The sequence below is a fragment of the Oryx dammah genome, unplaced genomic scaffold (genome assembly GCF_014754425.2).
Source record: "Oryx dammah isolate SB20612 unplaced genomic scaffold, SCBI_Odam_1.1 HiC_scaffold_11210, whole genome shotgun sequence".
Lineage (NCBI taxonomy): Eukaryota > Metazoa > Chordata > Mammalia > Artiodactyla > Bovidae > Oryx > Oryx dammah.
Genome location: NW_024080603.1, coordinates 1,506,715 through 1,523,077, shown reverse-complemented (window position 1 = coordinate 1,523,077; position 16,363 = coordinate 1,506,715). Strand labels below are relative to the sequence as shown.

Genomic DNA, 16,363 nt, shown 5'->3' with positions numbered 1-16,363 from the left:
ATTTTTAAACAAAGTCCAGAGGACAATTAGAACCACCATCTCTGCAAGAATTTTTTTTTTTTTGGTAAGACAAAAAAGGCATGATGCCAACATGAAGAAAAGGATCCATTTTACTAAGTGTGGCTGAATATCCTAAAGCAACAACCACTTTCCCAGTTGCATGTGGTTCGTATCACGGTCTGGTCCTTCACGCTGATGGCTCCCCACTTCCGGATGTCTGTGGTTTGGGCTTTGCGTCCCTTGCAAATGCAAATATAACTCATCTTGAAATGGAGCTGGAGAGGAGGGATCCTGAGAATTCATGGCTGAGGAGTTACGGCAGCCAATCTTTCACCCCATCATTCTTTCATTCGTGTTTAATCTTGATAGTGGTATTTTAGTTTTACCAAGCATCTGCAAGGTCATTTCTCAAAACCCCCACTCTGTCGATCCCTCACTCAGGCCACAGAAGGTCACCCATCAGTCTCCCCCTGCCCCAGCCCAGGGCATATCCAGAAGGGCAAGGAGGGGTGAGCTCCTTTTCTGGGACTCGCACTCGGGTCAAGGGCTCTCCTCCTCTCTCCAAGTCAGAGGGCTGTCATGTAGTAGAAGAGAGCCGGGGGTCGGGCATGGCACAGTTAGTCTTGGCCGGTCTCACCTACTTCTTTGGTACTGATTTGAACTGTTTCTCTCACTTGAATGTTAGAAATTTAAGAATTTGCTCTCTGTGTTCACAAACCTGAATCAGACAAGAAATTTGGCAAGGGCTCTTAAGAGAAAACTCCTTCATATTGATACTTGTGTCCCTTCTGTACTCCCTCTACCCTTTTTTTAGAACCTGTTCTAGCATGAATCATACTATTTCTCATGTCTGTTAACACATCTGCCTCCTCTTTTGGACTCGGACTCATTGAGGGCAGGGAATAAGTGTTGGCCTCCACATCTCAGCACTGTGACTGGCACATAGAGGCACTCAATAAAAGTATGAATGAATGAACAGAGAGAAAATTAAGGGATCACTAGACATCAGGGGAGTGCAAATTAAAACCATGATGAGATACCACTACACACATATAGAATGGCCCAAACTTACCCCTCCCCAAAAAAAACTAACAAAGAAGTGGTGGGAAGTGTGTGGAGCAGCTGGACTCTCATACATTAGTGGTTCAGTTCAGTTCAGTCGTTCGGTCGTGTCTGGCTCTTTGTGACCCCATGAACTGCAGCACACCAGGCCTCCCTGTCCATCACCAACTCCTGGAATTTACTCAAACTCATGTCCATTGAATTGGTGATACCATCCAGCCATCTCATCCTCTGTCGTCCCCTTCTCCTCCCACCTTCAATCTTTGCCAGCATCAGGGTCTTTTCAAATGAGTCAGCTCTTGGCATCAGGTGGCCAAAGTAATGGAGTCTCAGCTTCAACATCAGTCCTTCCAATGAGTATTCAGGTCTGATTTCCTTTAGGAGGGACTGGTTTGATCTCCTTGCAGTCCAAGGGACTCTCAAGAGTCTTCTCCAACACCACAGTGCAAAAGCATCAACACTAGTGGTAGGAGGGCAAAATGGTACAGCCACTGTGGAAAACAGTTTGGCAATTTCTTATAAAGCTAAACTAATTAAACGACTTAATTTGTCTGCTCTTAGATATTTACCCAAGAGAAAGGGAAAACTTTGGAACACGCAAAAACCCATCTGAAATATTTATAACAGCTTTGTTTATAATCCCCTAAAAATGGAGAAATTCCAATTGTCCTTCAGCTGGTGAGTGGGCAAACAAATGAAATATTCATACAATGAAATGTTACTGTGCAATGAAAAGGAACAAGCTATTAATATGAGCAACAGTATACACAGATGCCTTATGCTAAGTGTGAGAAGCAAGATTTTAAAAGATGCGTATAATATAAATCCATTTATATGACATTGTGCAAAATTATAGGGATGGAGGACAGACCAGTGCTTGCCAGGGGTTAGGCTTTGAGGAGGGGTTGACTCCAAAGGTATCACCTAAATCAAATCCCTAACGATTATACAGTGGAAATGAGAAATAGATTTAAGGGACTAGATCTGATAGAGTGCCTGATGAACTATGGATGGAGATTCGTGATATTGTACAGGAGACAGGGAGCAAGACCATCCGAAAGAAAAAGAAATGCAAAAAAGCAAAATGGCTGTCTGAATAGGCCTTACAAATAGCTGTGAAAAGAAGAGAATTGAAAAACAAAGGAGAAAGGGAAAGACATACCCATTTGAATGCACAGTTCCAAAGAATAGCAAGGAGAGATAAGAAAGCCTTCCTCAGCGATCAGTGCAAAGAAATCAAGGAAAACAATAGAATGGAAAAGACTAGAGATCTCTTCAAGAAAATTAGAGATACCAAGGGAAAATTTCATGCAAAGATGGGCTCAATAAAGGACAGAAATTGTGTGGACCTAACAGAAGCAGAAGATATTAAGAAGAGGTGGCAAGAATACACAGAAGAACTGTATAAAAAAGACCTTCACGACCCAGGTAATCACGAAGGTGTGATCACTCACACTCACCTATAGCCAGACATCCTGGAATGTGAAGTCAAGTGGGCCTTAGGAAGCATCACTACAAACAAAGCTAGTGGAAGTGATGGAATTCCAGTTGAACTATTTTAAATCCTAAAAGATGATACTGTGAAAGTGCTGCACTCAATATGTCAGCAAATTTGTAAAACTCAACAGTGGCCACAGGACTGGAAAAGGTCAGTTTTCATTCCAATCCCAAAGAAAGGCAATGCCAAAGAATGCTCAAACTACCGCACAATTGCACTCATCTCACACGCTGGTAAAGTAATGCTTAAAATTCTCCAAGCAAGGCTTCAGCAATATGTGAACCATGAACTTCCAGATATTCAAGCTGGTTTTAGAAAAGGCAGAGGAACCAGAGATCAAATTGCTAACATCTGCTGGATCATCGAAAAGCAAGAGAGTTCCAGAAAAACATCTATTTCTGCTTTATTGACTATGCCAAAGCCTTTGACTGTGTGGATCAAAATAAACTGTGGAAAATTCTTCAAGAGATGGGAATACCAGACCACCTGACCTGCCTTTTGAGAAACGTGTATGCAGGTCAGGAAGCAACAGTTAGAACTACACATGGAACAACAGACTGGTTCCAAATAGGAAAAGGAGTACGTCAAGGCTGCTTATTTAACTTATATGCAGAGTACATCATGAGAAATGCTGGGCTGGAGGAGGCACAACCTGGAATCAAGATTGCCGGGAGAAATATCAATAACCTCAGATATGCAGATGACACCACCCTTATGGCAGAAAGTGAAGAGGAACTAAAGGGCCTCTTGAAAGTGAAAGAGGAGAGTGAAAAAGTTGGCTTAAAGCTCAACATTCAGAAAACTAAAATCATGGCATCCAGTCCCATCACTTCATGGGAAATAGATGGGCAAACAGTGGAAACAGTGACTGACTTTATTTTTCTGGGCTCCAAAATCTCTGCAGATGGTGATTGCAGCCATGAAATTAAAATATGCTTACTCCTTGGAAGGAAAGTTATGACCAACCTAGACAACATATTAAAAAGCAGAGACATTACTTTACCAACAAAGGTCCGTCTATTCAAGGCTATTGTTTTTCCAGTAGTCATGTATGGATGTGAGAGTTGGACTATAAAGAAAGCTGAGCGCTGAAGAATTGATGCTTTTGAACTGTGGTGTTGGAGAAGACTCTTGAGAGTCCCTTGGACTGCAAGGAGATCCAAACAATCCATTCTAAAAGAGATCAGTCCTGGGTGTTCATTGGAGGGACTGATGTTGAAACTGAAACTCCAATACTTTGGCCACCTGATGCGAAGAGCTGACTCATTTGAAAAGACCCTGATGCTGGGAAAGATTGAGGGCAGGAGGAGAAGGGGACGACAGAGGATGAGATGGTTGGATGGCATCACCGACTCAATGGAGATGAGTCTGGGTGAACTCTGGAAGTTGGTGATGGACAGGGAGGCCTGGCGTAGGGTTGGAAAGAGTCGGACATGACGAAGCAACTAAACTGAACTGACTCCAAAGGGGCAGCAGGAAGGAATGTTCTGGGGTGATGGGACAGTGTGGGTCCTGATTAGGATGATGCGTACATGACGCTGGCATTTATCATACTCACAGAACAACGCAGTTTAAAAAGTATGAATGAATTTTACTGGATACAAACTGCAAATTTAACTGAAAAAGGAAATCAGGGTGGTTGTTTATTTTCAGTGCAGATTCAGAAAAAAAATGCTCAAAAGAAAACCTGAGTAACTAATGTCTTAGTAGCCTTCAGTGATTCTGTATATGTTCATGTATACATGCAGACACACAAAAGGGTGTGCGTGTGTATGTGTGTGCATTTGTTTAGCAAATATTTAAAGAATGCTTCCTATGGACTGGGACTGGCTAAAAGCACGGAAGAGATATTGATGAACAACAAAAGCAGACTTTCTGCTTTCATGGTGCGGAAAGGGATAGACAGTAAACAAATAAACAAATCAGTGGATACGCAGCTTTACATAATGGTAAGTGCTGTAGAGACAATAAGACAGGCCGTGAGGATAAAAGTGGAATTGAGGGTTGGGGCCTCTCTGAAGAAATGACCTTAAACTGAGACCTGGAGAGTACAAAGGAGGCATCCACGTTTGCAAATGCTCAGAGCAGTTCAGGCACAGAAAATGTCAAATGCAAAGACCCTGAGAGCACTTCACTGAGGGCAAGAAATACTGAACACTCTCTCACTCCAACACCCTTAGAAAGGCTGGCTGATGTACAACCACCATCCTTTCAATGCAAGGCTGGGCTTCCCGGGAAATAAGGCAAAGCCCTTAAAATGGAACTAAGGTTTGTGCATTCAGAGAGCCAGCAGCATGTTGGTGAGATGGACCAAGGGAATGAGGGAGCCAGCAGCAGGCGAGCTCAGAGATATAGGTGGGGACCCGTTTCTGTCGGCTCCAGCCCTTTTGAAAAAGAATTCCTTTATATGAAGCTCTCAGATCCAATGTGAAGTGAACATGGTGTGTTTTCTTAGTTCCATCATAGAATTTCCTCTGTATTTTGGATATTTGAGACGTTTGAACTTCTGCTACAGAAAACATTGAGAGTAGACATCCCCTCCCACAGTTTATGATGTAATTAATTTAGCAGTCCACAGAGTCCTCATGTGTTAAATTCCCAGAAAATGCTCATGAATCTAGGGCTGATGTCACATGTCAGTGGTGTTTACATAATTTACCAACAAATCTCATGTTTAAGAGTGAGCACAGGCATGAGGACATGTGTGGTATAAGATTCCACCTCAAACCCCGGTGGAGAAGGTTCTGGTATATAACTTCAGCTGCCTGGCCTTGAGGACCTCATGTCACCTTCAGAATCTCTCTTGGCCCCTGGGCAAACAGTGAATAATTACACTGCTCTCCTGGGGATGGAATGTAGACTGTCTGACTTTTGCTCACAGCAGCCTTCTAAATACCAAGCATTGCAAAAATTAGAATTTTGCCTCACCATAATTCATCTCTGCCTCCATAAATCTCTTCTCTGTTTTCAATTAGATTTGATATGCTTCGTTATTTCTCCTTTAGAATCATGGTGGAATGTTGCTTTCAACCATTTTATATTCATTCAAATATTGGTTTTCTTTTAGTTCTCGAAGAGATTTCTGTTGGTATCCCATTTGCTTGTTTTCATTATATATGACGTATGTGTGTGGAAGCATGGGCAAATGCCAGGTCTTAATCATCGTGCTGGTTGGCATGCTGGCAGGAACCAGTGACACCCTCAGCAGGAGTCACGGAAAAGAGCTGTGTGGGAATGGTCAAGAGAAACCCATACAGAATAATAAAGTACCCTGGAGCTAGCAGCGGAAGGGCCTCCTGTCCTCACTCACACCTCAGGAGTCAAGAGGAGAGTGGGATTGCCAGAACCTGACCAGAGCTGTGGTTCCATGAGAAGGTTCCCAGGGATGAGCACACCCACTGTCAAACCTCCATGCGTCCAGGGTGAGGGGAGAAGGGAGGGAGGGGGAGTAAATATCCTGAACCCTGATCCCACCCTCTGTTCTCCTGCCAGTGCTTCCTTCATCCAGCCCAGCTGGGAGCCGATGGACAAGGCAGCCAGTCCCTGTGGCCCACAGAGGGCCGGTTCCTGGCTCACAGCAGAGGCAAGGGTCCAGAGTAATCTGAAGGAGCAAACAGGGGATACCCAGCCCAGGAGTCTGCTGGAGAAAGCACTGTCCCAAATTCACTGACCTTGGTCTTTGCAGTTTGCTTGTCCAGAAATATACATACACCTCCATCCCCAGCCCCAGCCTGCTTTGATTGCAAGCTCCTTTCTTCTCAGCACGGTTATTGGCCATCTTCAAGTTGAGCTGGTCACTGTGGCTAATGCCCAGATCAGCTCACTCTTCTGGGGGTGGTAAGAGTTGACCATTAATCGATTCCAGGTGTGGACGCTCACAATGGCGTGGGCTCCTCGCTCCTCCTCACCCCTCCCCTCTTCCTTTCCCAGGGTGGAGCTTCAGCATGGGGTCAGCCTACCAGTTCCACAGCTGGCGTGTGTTTGTCATCGTCTGCGCGCTCCCCTGTGCCTCGTCGGTGGTGGCCCTCACGTTCATGCCCGAAAGCCCACGGTTCTTGCTGGAGGTAACGTTCATCATTGCAAATACTCAAGGAAGCCAGAGACATTGAAACAAGTTCCTTTTAATCCTAGGAGAGTATGTTTGCCTCTTCAGGAGGTACATTTTTCCTTCCTGCTACAGAACTATGGAGGGTTTGGTTTCATGGAGACATGGTTTCAACAACCAGCATGTGAAAAGGCTGCCTCATGGCCTGAAAGCACCTATGTTCCTCCTCAAGCAGGTGGTTTCCCTCAATGAAGAAAACGCGCCTTATTGTTTATAAAGGAAACACTGTTCCTTGAGCTGCTGCTGCACTCAGGGTATCAAGGTAGTCTGTGTTTCCAACGGGATGAGCCTAAACCATTTGCACTGTTGCACCCAATGGGATCTGACAGTATCACATGGTTATTGGAAAATCGGGGAGCATGTGTGTTTCACCTCCTGGCCGTTCACTGTCTACTCATATCACTTAGGTTGGAAAACATGATGAAGCCTGGATGATTCTCAAATTAATTCACGACACAAACATGAGAGCACGGGGTCAGCCTGAGAAGGTCTTCACGGTGAGTACTGCTTCTCGGTGAATCCTCTATGCCGAAGGCCGAGAAACCTTTTCTGAAAAGGCCTGGTCGTAAATTCCTCTCTCACTGCACCAACCATTCGTTTCTTCTCATACTTGCTGTTTTACCTGCCACACTGCTGTTGTATTTGCTTTTACCTCTGCATGGAATGGTCTTCCATCCTCCAGTTACAAAATGTATTCTCAATGACAAAACTCATCTAAACTAATAAAAACTTGAATGCATAGTATTTTTTGGAAATAACAGTATTTTTTTTCTCAGAACCTCCACCAAAATAAAAAAGAGTGGTTTTTAAATCCTTTGATATAGGCAACATGTAATTATATCAAAAATGTCTAAGTTAGGTTTAAAGGTGATATAAGCAAAATATTCAATGTCTTATAAACAGTATCAATTATAGTTCTTAAAATAAGTGAAATAGTTCCTGATTAAACAATCCCTTGACACTTATTGACTCATTACAGTTTTAATATGAAATAGATTTTTCGTAATATGAAATATAATTCAGTCTGGCTTCTATCTAAATGATCACAGATTCTTAATTGATATAAATGTTTTCTGCAGTGTAATGGAGGAACAAAGGTAAATAATGGATATCCATCATTGAGGACCTGGAATCCTTTGAGTGAACCCTTCTTTTGAGTAGATGCACTATAGAGGAAGAGTAAATTAAAGCATCATAAGGCAAAAGGAACCCTAAGGTGTCATGTAGATACTCGGTGTTACCTAACTCTTCTCAGCCGGTTGAGAATAAACCCTCTACCCAAGATTTCTGAGAAGGTGTCTCTGGAGAACCTCATTGTCCTGCTAACCTGCTTTTTCTTCCAGAAGGTCTGCGTTACCAGGTTCATTCATGATCATCTACATTAATATGACTGTATAAAGGTTAGGTGGGAATAAGATGGGATCACTCTAAAAGAATGGGTCATCTCCATCACTTATATGTGACTTCCAAAGTCATCACAGGATTCCACCATGACACATTTGATCTTTTTCTTATTATATCTACAACACGGCAAATACACATGCCTTCCTCAAAGGTCTTCTTCCTGTGTACCTAATTTGAATACTGTTTTTCAGGACGTTGTTTGCAGCAAACTCCTCTTTTAAGTTCATTCACATTCTCCTTAGCTGATCTCAGCTACTTCCCAGATCTTTTTCTCCAAATGGACAAACTGAGCTCCAGACATACATGTTGAAGGGCTTTGTGGCCATACTCCTATGTACTAGAGGCCCTTCAAATTCTGAATTTCTAAATCTGAACTTCTCACCTGAAGAGTCTCCAAATCTCTTCTTTGTCCGAAGACTTATCAGCAAGTGCCACCAGCACCACCAAAACCAGACCCCTGAAAACTATCCTATTTCTTTCTTTCCTTTATCTCTATTATGTCCAAAAAATCCAGTATATCTTATTATTCTCCATCCTAAATATCTCTCATCATTGTCTCTTACTTTCTACCCTTATTTGCCACTGATTTGGTTCATTCCTCCCTACTCCCCGCCCTCTGCCCTTGCACCATTCTTCAGGAGTCACAAAGATTAATTGCAGTTTCCAATACAGTCTTTTCTCTTACACCTCTGGATGTTTGCATGTGGTATTCCTCCCACTTGGAATGCCCTTCAAATCATTGATAACACATGGCAAATGACATATTTCTCCATAAGATCCAGCTCAAATTCCACAGCCCATCAAGTCTTCTCTCTCACTCCCAGGTCAGCTTGGGTGTTCTGTACAGTATGTCTCTCCCATCTGGTGCAGATTTCCACTGGGATACTTTCTAATTTATATGGTAATTGCTTAGAGAGCACAGTGCTTTATGATTGCATCTCCAGGGTCTATACCAGTTCTGGCTCCCATGGGTACTGATGAAAGAATGTACAAACAAACAAACATTAATGAATGGAGAAGAAGCCTCTCAAAAGTAATATATTGAGTCAGAATGGCCTTCGTCAAAAAAACACAAATAACAATGTTGGTGAGAATGTGGACAAAAGGGACCCTTTGTACATTGTTGGTGAGAAGTGTAAATTGGTGAAGACACTGTGGAAAACAGTAGGGAGATTCCTCAAAAAACTGAAAATAGAACTACCATATGACTTAACAATCCTGCTCCTGGGTATACATCCAAAGAAACTCAAAAATGTTAGTTTGAAAAGATACATGAACCCATGCAACCCGTTGTTCACAGCTTTATTTATGATAGCCAAGATACAGAAGCAGTCTATGTGTCCATTAGCAGATGGATGGATAAAGAAGATGATATTATAAACAGCATAATATTACTCAGCCATAAAAAAGAATAAAATTTTGCCATTTACAGCAATATGGGTGAACTTGGAGGGCATTGTGCTAAATGAAATAATTCAGACAGAGAAAGACAAGTACTGTATACCACTTTTATGTGGAATCTAAAAAAACACAGCAACCTAGTGAATATAACAAAACAGAAGTGGACTCACAGGTATAGAGAACAAACTAGTGGTTAGCAGTGGGTAGAAGGGGGAGGAGAGGAGAAGGACAGTAAAGGGGTAGGAGAAAAAGGAATTATTATGGGATTATATGAAATAATCTGCATGAAACTTTTGAAATTGTGAAACACTATAGAATTCAATGAATCTTTCATTCAATACAAAAAAAGATTTGTTATTCAGTCGCTAAGTCATGTCCGACTCTTTGCGACCCCATGGACTGCCACATGTCAGGCTTCCACGTCCTCCGCTATCTCCTGGAACCTGCTCAAGTTCGTGTCCATTGAGTCAGTGATGCTATCTTTAAAAAAAAAAAAAAAAAGGAATACCCCTGTGATTTAAAAAGGAAACAAAACTCTAGAGTGCCACAAAATAATGAATGGTTTGTAGCTGACCCTATTTGGAATCCTGGTTTTAACTCAGACATCATCGTCACTAAATACAGACATCTTTATTTACATAGCCAGGGAGAGGCTACTGCCCACCTGGTATAATTTGAAAGATACCGAGGGTCCTGAAATCACCTCTGTCAAAAGCCAGTCTTGGTACCTGGTTTTGTGCAGTAGAAGTACTGCTTCAGATGTTGGCAATCTCTGCAGAAAGATCTGTTCAGAAGTTATCCCTGGCAAGGATAGCGTGTGTGCACGTTCCTGTCCTCTCTCGGGTTTGTCAAAAGCAGGTAGGTTCTGACTAACAAGGTAAGATGGGATAGGTCCACAAAGGAAAAATGCTTTCCTTTTTTGTCCCCCTCTTTTCAGGCTTCATTCTCTGTGCTGAAAGCATTGCTTCTCCTGACTCTTGGCTCTTTTCCTTAGGAGGAGGAGGCTAGCTTAAGTCAGGGATACAGGCTATACCTCCATCATTTGTTCCCCTTCTGTCACTGAAGAGTCAGTGTTGGTGCTTGCAACTTAAACTCATTCATTGGACTTCAGCTTCAGGTCACCTGTGGGTATTTGCTGACTAGTCACTGTGGGTTTGGGCTTCCCAGGTGATGGTAGGGATAAAGAATCTGCTTGCTAACACAGGAGACATGGGTTTGACCCCTGGGCCAGGAAGATCTCCTGGAGGAGGAAATGGCAGCCCACTTCAGTACTCTTGCCTGGGAAATCCTATGGACAGAGGAGCCTGGTGGGCTCCAGTTCATGGGCTTGCAAAGAGTCAGACATGACTGAACGCACACTATTTGGCTGTGAGAGAAGGAAGAGAGGGTCAAGAATGGAAGTTATATGGGAAAGTTCTAAGAACTCTGTTTAGGGGCCAAATTCATCAAGTAAGTGGAGAAGGAAATGGCAGCCCACTCCAGTGTTCTTGCCTGGAGAATCCCAGGGACGGGGGAGCCTGGTGGGCTGCCGTCTATGGGGTCGCACAGTCGGACACAACTGAAGCGACTTAGCAGCAGCAGCAGCAGCAAGTAGGTTCCAAAGAAAAGTGTGTTCAGTCACTTTTGTCTAAGCAAAGTAATTCTTAATCCACAAGTGACTCTATCTGGAGTTTTATCTGCTAGTGTGTGCCTTTTTTTTAATTTATTTTGTTGAAATGGGGTTGATTTACAGTGTTGTATTAATTTCTACTGTACAGCAAAGGGATTCAGTTATGCATGTATAGGCATGCTTTATCGTGTTCTTCTCCATTATGGTTTTTCACAAGATATAGTTCCCTGTGTCATACAGTAGGACTTTGTCGTTTATCCGTTCTCCTTGTAAAAGGTTGCTAATCCCAAACTCTCAATCCTTCCCTCCCCCACCTCCCAATGTGTGCCTTTTTAGTCGTGATTCAGAGAAGGGCATTTTGTTTCATTTAATTCCATTACTACTTACTCTTCCCTCTCTTCTTTATGATGTTCACCCTCTCATTCATTCTCTATTCAGTTCTTTCGGGTGCCTTTGAGTCTGTATACTGACACCAGTGGTCTCATATTTATGGATACCTGCTTATGTATCAAACATCTGCTTCCTTCTTTTTGTTGGCGTCAGCTTTCACTCCTTTAAAAACAAATTGTAAGCCTAAACGCTACAACTTCAGAGACGAAAACTCAGCACTTTGCCCTCCGTTGCTCCTTACAGGTAAACAGAATCAAAACCCCAAGACAGATAGACGAACTGATTGAAATTGAGAGCGACACGGGAACGTGGTTCAGGAGGTGCTCTGTTCGCATCCGCACAGAACTGTATGGCGTAAGTAACAAGCCCACCCTGACTCGCGGGCCCACTTGTCGCTGGAGGTTAGTCAGAAACAGGGTTGACAGAATCCTCCCCGCGAGTGGGGCTCTTCCCGCTCCTGCCCAGGGCACCTGACTCCTGGTGTGGGACCAGGTAATAGGATTCCCTTGCAATCAGTGGGGTAGCCAAGACGTTGCTTTTGGCGGAGAGGGAAGGTGTTAAACAAGGAATCCTACCAGTGACGGGGTACACCTGTCTGTTGGAAGCTGATAAATACAAATTCCAGCATTTGCTTTCCTGTAGCCTTTAGCTTTGGAGAAGGCAGCGGCAACCCACTCCAGTGTTCTTGCCTGGAGAATCCCAGGGACGGGGGAGCCTGGTGGGCTGCCGTCTATGGGGTCGCACAGAGTCGGACACCACTGAAGCAACTTAGCAGCAGCAACAGCCTTTAGCTTTTACATTTTAAGTCCAAATGAATCCAGCCCAAAGAAAAGGCAACATTTTTTTATAATTTGTCAGAGGGGGTTGGGAAGTAGAGTTGCCTAAGGACTGGCATAAGAAAACTAACTCTCTGATATTTCACAGATTTGGTTGACTTTTATGAGATGTTTCACCTACCCAGTCAGGGAAAATACCATAAAACTCACGATTGTATGGTTCACGCTGTCCTTTGGGTAAGTGATCCTTACGTTTTTGGTGAACGAAATCTTTAAATTTCCATACTGTAACTCCCAACCTCGCTGCTTTCTTCTCTTATACTGTGATGCTATTAACTCTAGAATTTTTTTTTCTTTTTAGATTTGCTAACAGTTACAGTTTTTATCAAGCAATCATTTTATTTATGTTGTCATAAACCTGGGGTGGCAAAACCAACGGTGTTTGGAAAGTTCGATAAGACCAAGGATGCTCTGCTCCCATGATTTCTCCACTCTCTCCTCATTGGCGGAGCTCCATCCCTGCTGGCCTCTTTGTTCTTCCTCCAATGTGCCAGGACTTTCTTGAACATGTCCTATCTCTGGTCTGTGCCCTGCCCCTAGACATGGTCCAGCTCATTTCTCTCCTCCTTTGAGGCTTTCCTCCTATGCCACCTTCTCAGTGATACTTCCCCAAGTACCTTTTTAAAACTACAGCTTCTCAGTCCCCCTTCAGATTCCCTGTCCCCTTCTCAGCCTTATTATTCCCCATTGTGCCTTCTATCATCTTCTAATAGACAAAAAGCTTTTTCATTCTATAGGAATAAAGAAGGCTCTGTCTTCCTCCTCTGGAAGCTCTGTGAGAACAGAGATTTAAACTGTCTTGCTCACTGATATATATGACCCTGGCACAAAATAAGTGCTCAATAAATAGTTGTCAGGGCTTCCCAGGGGGTTCAGTGGTAAAGAATCATCCTGCCAATGCAGGAGACAAATTTGAATGCAGAGTTCCGAAGAATACCAAAGAGAGATAAGAAAAGACTTCTTCAGTGATCAGTGCAAAGAAATAGAGGAAAACAATAGAATGGAAAAGACTAGAGATCTCTTCAAGAAAACTAGGTATACCAAGAGAATATTTCATGCAAAGATGGGCACAATAAAGGACAGAAATGATATGGACCTATCAGAAGCAGAAGATATTAAGAAGAGGTGGCAAGAATACACAGAAAAACTGTACAAAAAAATCCTCATGACCCGGATAACCACAATGGTGTGATCACTGACCTAGAGCCAGACATCCTGGACTGTGAAGTCAAGTGGGCCTTAGAAAGCATCACTACGAACAAAGCTAGTGGAGGTGATGGAATGCCAGTTGAGCTATTTCAAATCCTGGAAGATGATGCAGTGAAAGTGCTGCACTCAATATGCCAGCAAATTTGGAAAACTCAGCAGTGGCCACAGGACTGGAAAAGGTCAGTTTTCATTCCAATCCCAAAGAAAGGCAATGCCAAAGAATGTTCAGACTACCACACAATTGCACTCATCTCACATGCTAGCAAAGTAATGCTCAGAATTCTCCAAGCCAGGCTCCAACAGTATGTGAACCATGAACTTCCAGATGTTCAAACTGGTTTTAGAAAAGGCAGAGGAACCAGAGATCAAATCACCAATATCTGCTGGATCATCAAAAAAGCAAGAGAGTTCCAGAAAAACATCTACTTCTGGTTTATTGACTATGCCAAAGCCTTTGACTGTGTGGATCACAACAAACTGTAGAAAATTCTTAAAGAGATGGGAATACCAGACCACCTTACCTGCCTCCTGAGAAATCTGTATGCAGGTCAAGAAGCAACAGTTACAACTGGACATGGAACAACAGGCTGGTTCCAAATTGGGAAACGAGTACATCAGGCTGTATATTGTCACCCTGCTTATTTAACTTCTGTGCAGAGTACATCATGTGAAATGCCAGGCTGGATGAAGCAAAAGCTGGAATCCAGATTGCCAGGAGAAATATCAATAATTTCAGATATGCAGATGACAGTACCTTATGCAGAAAGTGAAGAACTAAAGACTCTCTTGATGAAAATGAAAGAGGAGAGTGAAAAAGTTGACTTAAAACTCAACATTCAGAAAACTTCCCACCACTTCATGGCAAATAGATGGGGAAACAATGGAAACAGTGAGAGACATTATTGAGATTTGATTTATCCAAAATCACTGCAGATGGTGACTGCAGCCATGAAATTAAAAGCCGCTTGCTCCTTGGAAGAAAAGCTATGACAAACCTAGATAGAATATTAAAAAGCAGAGACATTACTTTGCCAACAAAGGTCCGTCTAGTCAAGGCTATGGCTTTTCCAGTGGTCATCTATGGATGTGAGAGTTGGACTATAAAGAAAGGTGAGCACCGGAGAATTGATGCTTTTGAACTGTGGTGGTGGAGAAGACTCTTGAAAGTCCCTCGGACTGTAAGGAGATCTAACCAGTCCATCCTAAAGGAAATCAGTCCTGAATATTCACTGGAAGGACTGATATTGAAGCTGAAACTCCAATACTTTGGCCACCTGATGTGAAGAACTGACTTATTGGACAAGACCCTGATGCTGAGAAAGACTGAAGGTGGGAGGAGAAGGGGACGACAGAGGATGAGATGGTTGGATGGCATCACCAGCTCGATGAACATGAGTTTGAATAGGCTCTGGGAGTTGGTGATGGGCAGGGAAGCCTGGCATGCCGCAGTCCATGAGGTGGCAAAGAGTCAGACAAGACTGAGCAACTGAACTGAACTGAATGCAGAAGATAAGGAGATGCAAGTTCAGTCCCTGGGTCAGGAAGATTCCCTGGAGGGGGAAATGGCAACCCACTGCAGTATTCTTGTCTAGAGAATCCTGGACAGAGGAACCTGGCAGGCTACACTCCATAGGGTCCAGAGTAGAGACGACTGAAGCGACTTAGCATGGACGCATGCAAGTTTCTACTATGTGCTAAACACTGGCTAGATCCAAAGAAAAAGCAAAACAAACGTCTTGCCCTTGAAATGTGAAGAGTTGCAGGATAATATCTATGATTTATTTTGTTTACTTACCTGTTATTGACCACATTTTAAGCTTTATGATTTCCTTATACAGTCCCTGAAACTTCAAACAATATGTAGCATTCAGTGTCTATCCAGTAAACACTGGCTGAATAAATGGAATGTAGTAGAAACTCCTCCATGTTATTGATGATGAATGTTCCAGGGTGTCATGCTTCCCTCACTGTTGCCATTTTTGAAGATTTGTATCCTCTGGATATGAATAGAGATCCCTGCAGGGTTGCTGCCTCCAGAGTCATTTCATATTCAGTGGCCACCACTCACACCCCTGTAGTAATTATTTCATGACCTGTGAAGACAAGAGGCTGGAATCTATGGAATCCCAAGGCAGAGATATTTCAGGAATCCTGATGACAATGCTGATGATAAAAACGACTTAGTCTTTTGAGCACTCGCTATGTGCTGGGTATTTTGCATTCCATTTAATCTAAGCAGTTGGCCATGGAGGTGGTTACTTTCATCATTCTGATAGTAGAGATGGCAGGTAACTGATGCTTTGATAACTTACCCAAGATCACATGGCTGGTAAGTGCCAAGGCCAGGATTCTAAACCTAGCTTGTCTATCTGCACAAGTGATTCTCATAACCACTTCTTTCCCTGTGTAGCTCAGTGTAACTGGGGATAAATCAGAGCAGTGGTTCTCGAACTTGAGTATCAGACGAGTTCCTTGGACGACCCCACCCTACAGTTTCTGATTCAGCAGGTCTGGATGAGGCCCAAGGGTCTGCATTTCTCACAAGTTCCCAGGTGATGCTGATGGTGCTGGTCCAGGGACCCTGCTTTGGGTGGGAAGCACCAGTTTAGAGCCGTGTTGTCCAGTGAAGATATAACATCAGCCACATGCATCATTTTAAATGTCCTGGCGGTCACAATTATCTCAATAGATGCAGAGAAGGCCTTTGACAAAATTCAACATCCATTTATGATAAAAACTCTCCAGAAAGCAGGAATAGAAGGAACATACCTCAACATAATAAAAGCTATATATGACAAACCCACAGCAAACATTATCCTCAATGGTGAAAAATTGAAAGCATTTCCCCT

The 16,363-nt window shown here is 43.1% G+C and overlaps 1 protein-coding gene across 1 annotated transcript in view; it reads left to right on the top strand.

Annotated features, from left to right (window-relative positions):
• LOC120860952 (synaptic vesicle glycoprotein 2C-like) overlaps window positions 1-16,363 on the top strand; it is a 169,344-nt gene that overhangs the window by 129,829 nt on the left and 23,152 nt on the right. Inside the window, exons 4-7 of the mRNA XM_040236661.1 lie at window positions 6,491-6,624; window positions 7,073-7,162; window positions 11,713-11,823; window positions 12,394-12,482. Coding sequence (XP_040092595.1) covers window positions 6,491-6,624; window positions 7,073-7,162; window positions 11,713-11,823; window positions 12,394-12,482 — 424 coding nt within the window. The remainder of the gene's footprint in view (window positions 1-6,490; window positions 6,625-7,072; window positions 7,163-11,712; window positions 11,824-12,393; window positions 12,483-16,363) is intronic.